Source organism: Fulmarus glacialis, unplaced genomic scaffold, assembly GCF_000690835.1.
Source record: "Fulmarus glacialis isolate BGI_N327 unplaced genomic scaffold, ASM69083v1 scaffold9902, whole genome shotgun sequence".
Taxonomy (NCBI): domain Eukaryota; kingdom Metazoa; phylum Chordata; class Aves; order Procellariiformes; family Procellariidae; genus Fulmarus; species Fulmarus glacialis.
The window spans coordinates 1-5,590 of NW_009195901.1; the positions used below are offsets into that span (position 1 = coordinate 1).

The 5,590-nt window shown below is 41.2% G+C and overlaps 1 protein-coding gene across 1 annotated transcript in view; it reads right to left on the minus strand.

Annotated features, from left to right (window-relative positions):
• Window positions 1-540: 540 nt before the first annotated feature.
• The window catches only part of RIN2 (Ras and Rab interactor 2), a 36,594-nt gene continuing 31,544 nt past the window's right edge, over window positions 541-5,590 (minus strand). The window contains exons 9-10 of the mRNA XM_009588248.1: window positions 4,058-4,221; window positions 541-926 (exon numbers count right to left, since the gene is read on the minus strand). Coding sequence (XP_009586543.1) covers window positions 609-926; window positions 4,058-4,221 — 482 coding nt within the window. The 3' untranslated portion in view covers window positions 541-608. The remainder of the gene's footprint in view (window positions 927-4,057; window positions 4,222-5,590) is intronic.

Below are 5,590 nucleotides of genomic sequence, written 5' to 3' on the forward strand. Positions count from 1 at the left end.
GGCGATTTTCTGTAATTAAAAAAATTAGGAAAGGATGCAATCATCCAAGTAATTACGAGTTAACTGATGCCCTGCATCGGACAGTCTTGTCAAACTCATGCTGGTGAAACTGAACTCATACCAGCCAGTTTACTGAAATATTTGTCTAGCGTAGATATATTTAAATCAGAATGACATTTGGCTAAAGGGTGAGTGTAAGAAAATAGATTTTTGCACACTACAGCAAAAGACCTGCAGAGGGCCACAGTATAATATGCTTCAAAAGAGTCTGTGGTACAAGAAATTCAGCCTCATGGGCTGTTTACTCGAACACACTGGTGGAATATTCTGCATAACTGGCCATATGCATGGTTTACATGGGTTTTTGTAAGCAATGCTAGAAGTGTCTGTGCGTGTTTTACTAGGCTTTGTGAAACACGCTGGTGGAATATTCCGCATAACTGGCCATATGCATGGTTTACGTGGGTTTTTGTAAGCAATGCTAGAAGTGTCTGTGCGTGTTTTACTAGGCTTTGTGGTTTAAGACCTGTTTTAGCTCCTAAGGAAGGCAGCCAACGAAGATGTTTTCAACAATTAACAAGGAACAGAAATTAAACAAGTTGCTGGTTTTAAGAAGCTGAGTCATCGCTGTTTTGAAAAATGGCACCGTATGGATCACTGTTAATGCGCTTGTAGACAAAGTGAAAGACCTGGGGTTGCGGACGGCTGTGCAACTCTGCCTTAATTTTCTGGGGGTAGGTATCCTCTGTCAGTTGCTGCCAGGTGTCGTCAACAAAAAGGAACAGGCTATATTCTTCTGGACTGTCCACTTTAAACTTCTCAGCACAAAGCTGACATACATCTTCTGTAGTGATATATGGTCTCACTAGTAAGGTCTTTCCTGTACAGCCACTGTTAACTTCCTGGAATGCAACACGAAGGTAGTTCTGTAGAATGAGAAAACAGACATCAGAAACTCAAGAAATCAAAACTCATCCTCTGAAAACTGAAGAGTCAGCAGCAAACAGCAAGCCTCTCCACGTTCTAGTTGTGAAACACACACCGGTGATTCCTGTACATTACGGCCACCTTGTGAATTGCGATGTTCGTGGTAAAACTGTGGCAAGCCTGTGGTGGGCATAACAGAAATTCGTAAGGCGACATCCTCCTTTCCTTGGCTTACATCCTAACCCCGCAATTAAGAGTGAACAGACACAGCCTTAAAGCCACGTGGAAAACACCAGTGGTTTTAATGGGACTTGATGTTTGGCCTTCCTAGGAAACAAAATGCTGTGAAGCAAAATAAACGTCTGAGGCAGCACTCCCGAGAGACGATGCCACCGCTGGGTCAATGCTAGAGAACAGAAGCTTCACGCAGTATGTCAGTCAGAAGGAAAAGGTAAAAAAAAGCCTCTGCCAGTGGCACACAAGGGTGTTGATCCACAAGTTACTGCACAATAAACTGTTTGCACTCTTATGCTGCAGTATGCAAAAGATAATCCATCCTCACGTAGGACATTTTCATCGCATTAACTGGCGGCAATTTGGTGTCTGAGCCTGATGTAACCAACTGTCGTGTGACAGCATTTTCTTTTTTTAAATAAGGCTTAGAGGGATGCAGAACGAAAATTTACTCTGCAACATTCGAGTAAATCCATATGAGGCAAAAGCTGGATCTTTTTTCTCTGTTAAACTTGACACGTGCCCGCAACTCTGAGAACATGGATAAATTCTAAACATGCCCCTACAAGGAAATGCAGTTCTACCTCTTAAAAAGCATTTAAAAAGTAAAATAAAAAGCAACAACTGGCGGAGGAGGGGAGGGGGAACAAAACCAAAAAACTTTTGGACACATTAACAAAGCAGCCAGCTGCTGTGTGCTTTTTTAAAAAGACTAAAAAGCAATAAAATTAAAGGAGGTGGAAAAAATGACAGTGAGAAAGACTTGTTTATGACTGAGCTGGTACCTATGTTTGTATGCTGAATAAATTAGGCATGCTAAATCACAATGGTAAAAATTTACATTTCATAAAAACAAGCTGTTAAAAGCTAAGACTGAGAGGAATGTTCATATGACTTAAGTTCCAAACAGCACTCTTGTCTTTAATAAAGTATTTTTTGATAGCTTGCAGACTGAAACACTGAAGCTTTGGAACAGTATTTAAACCATTGGGACTGAACCTGACTGAATAAAACTAATCCATTTTTGTTACCCAGCGTGAAGAAATTATTAAAACAAAATCAGCCCTAGATAAGGCAAAACACACCACAGTTTTAATTTCTAATGTAGTTAACACACAGAAGACCTGTTTTTAAATGCATGTGCTTTTAGATGGACAGAATTGCTTCAAGGAGAGGCTGAAGTTTGTACAAATACCTGTAACTCATATACTAAGTATCAAAATTATTTATGCAGTAACAGAAAGTTGTATTTAATCATCATCAAAATATATGGGATTTTTTGCTTTTCCACCCTTTTGAGGGAGGGAGGATGAAGGCCTTCCAGGGCCCAAAAGCTGATAAGGCTGTGAGACTGCATCACAGAAATGCAGTGATCACATCCTGGTTCAATGTGGGAAAGATGAGTTAAGATAAAGTTGTGTTACACATTGGTTGTAGGGAAGGTGCTTCATTTCAGGACAGCAGGACGCGGAGGAAGGAGATGGAAAACTGGCATTCTGAGCAGGCAGCAAAATGCTTGAATTTGTGCCAAGCGTAGCCTGGAATTGGTGTGATCTGACTGATTCGAGGCTCTCTTTTGAAAGTGACAACAGAAGGAGAAGCACTGGACACACTTGGTGCCAGCTTTTCCCCCCGCCCCCCTGCATCTTCCCACATCCAGCGCGGCATCCAGCTGTACACTTAGCGTGGCTGAAGTTCATTTGCTGAGGAAGAGAAGGTGAAACGGAATACAAGATCCTGGTGAAAGAATCTTCCGTCATTTCGTCATGCAGCAGAAATACAAGGTGATGAATTTTCCTATGAACGGTGGAGTGTTTTGCCAGAAAGAACAAAGACTCAAGCTCCTTGGATCTGATACCTAACTACAGGTAAGCAGAATATAAAATGGATCCCAGTAAGATGGACTAGCTTTGTGCACCGGCCACAGATTGGAATTTCCGTTAATCAGTTCTCCTCTTCCTAAGAGAGGCAAACTGTGGAAGACTGCTTCTTTTCCCAACTCCTCCTTGTTCACTGTTTGTGCTGTAGTCGTTTGCATGGACACTGATAAAGCAGAAGGAACCTCAACTGAAAGGTTTCATTCTCTCCTGATGACCCTGCACCTTCATTTCTCAACCTCTTAGCTGTATCATAACTAATTGATGGTTGTCATTAGCCTCTCTGGCAAATTTGCACTGTGGTATGAACTGTAAACAAGTGAACACAAAGGAGGAAATCCTTTCTTATCGATTCCAACATCCTCCTTGCTTCAGTCCACAAATTGATGCATCTGAACGGATAATCAACAGCATACTATATGAAAGACATGCAGGCCTGATTTTAAAAGATGAAGTAATCCCGACTGTTTTGTTATTCTTCAGTTGAAGTTACTGCCCTACTCTGAAATGGCTGTAAGAAATGGAGGGGAGGGAAAAAACACAAACAAACATGAAGACATTCATAGTATAGAACTCTACTCCTTGCTTAAACTTTAAAACTGTAGGCAAGCTTTTCTCCCACCTCTCCTCTCTATTACCTGCTGTACGCCACAATTAGCTGCTGGGGAGTTGTGCTGATTTATACCACTGGAAAGCTGTATTTGTTCTTTTTAACAGTAAAACATACCAAGAAGCTAAATCTAGGATATGATTCAGTTTGTCCTCGCTCTGCATGACTTAAATAGAAGGGAGGGTGGGAAAGCTCCATTATTTAGTGTTTTCTTTAGCCACCATAATCAAATTCTATTATAAAGTGCAAAGACTTCAAAACCGAGGCAAATTTGCCAGCTGTAGCCTCAGCACTGCTTCACTCCACTTACCTTGTGGCCCCAAGGGAATTGTTATGAATCATACCTCTGAAACGGGGATTTCCAACAAAACAATCATCCCCTGTTTTTTTCTTCAGCCCTAAGCTCTACCTGAAAATCATCAACTGAAGGTATCGTCCTGTTAGTTGTCCTCCTCTTGTGCCATTGCCGGAGAGTATCTCTGGCTTCTGAACTTAGCAGTCGGGCAGCTTGTTCTTCCTGGAAGTTCTTGATCAGTGAAAGTGCTCCGTAAGCGCTTGTCAAGTAATAGCCTCCTGTGAAGAACAGCAAGGGAAGAACTTCTCAGAGTGGTCACAAACACCACACTACTTCCGACTGGTCACAGTCAGCAGTACAGACACAATTTATTTTTTTTAATATACACACACACACACACATATATACATATGAAAGTCCCTGTACTATATTGCCAAAATATTTATACATAAAGAAAAACAGCTCACTGGCCTGCAAAATACTGGATGGTGTGTTCTCAGCTGCTAAGAGACATGCAGCGGTTGCATGCACTCCATATTATCAAGTGGTGCAATAGTATCTAACTCTGGGTCCACTAGTGCTGGGGGTAGCTGGTTACTCAAGTGACTGGTGTCACTCCTTTACTCCTGAGTCTTTTTACAAAGTTGGAACACGAGTTTTCTTCTAAACAATTTCCAAACAGTGATTTGTTTTCTTCCCGAGCTTCAAGTGTGGATGAAATAAACATAGCTGTTTATACCAAGTAAAAGACAATGTACCACTGTTCAGGAACTTAAAAGCAACCACCCTTAGTGGCAATAAAGCAACAATTGAGCGTGTGATTTGTACTCTGAAAGCACCCCAAAAAGTTTGCTTTGTTTTTGAAAGGAAGACACTGTTTGTCACCTTTTTAGCATTCCCCTAATGTCCAGCTAGTTCAGGAGGTGATACCTACAGTTCTCCATACTTCACCTTTATTACATGAGTGGAGAACAAATTAAAGCCAAGACAGTTGCCAATGTACAAAAGAAGCTGCAGGTCACAAAGGAAAAGGAGTCTCAACAGGAGGTAACAGTCCTTAACAACCAGGAGAAACAAAAAAATGACAGCATGCCTTTTCTCTCTCGCCTTTTTTTTTTTTTTTTTTTAAAGTAAACTATTTGATTGGGAGTGTCCAATTAAGAGGCAGCACAGTCTATTCTTGGAGTCATTCAAAGGCACATTCTATGCTCACAGTAGTATTTTCTGTATTACTGATAGCATCCTCTTGGCCTTTAGCTTTACAACAAGTTGAATACATAAACCACATGCAAGACCCATGAGACAAATTGGAGAATACATTACATTTGAACTGCACAACCCCAAAGCACTAAACAATTTTTCCTGCACACTATAGTTCAGCTGGTGCCAAAGACAGGGCCAGCCAATGGATGGATTTCTTTTGCTGCATTAAAACAACATGACTTAGTAGTCCAGTAAATGTTTCTGCCTTTCACGCATGTCAATGATCTCCAGCTTCACATCTCAAGTATTTCGCGTGCTAAGATTCCTGAACAATGCACTAGAGGATGCTCTGTACACAAAGCAGGGAACAGACTAGTGCCAAATTGGAGGCATGCTAGCACGGTTCTCTCATGCATACCGGCATGTAAGAGGATACAGCAATTT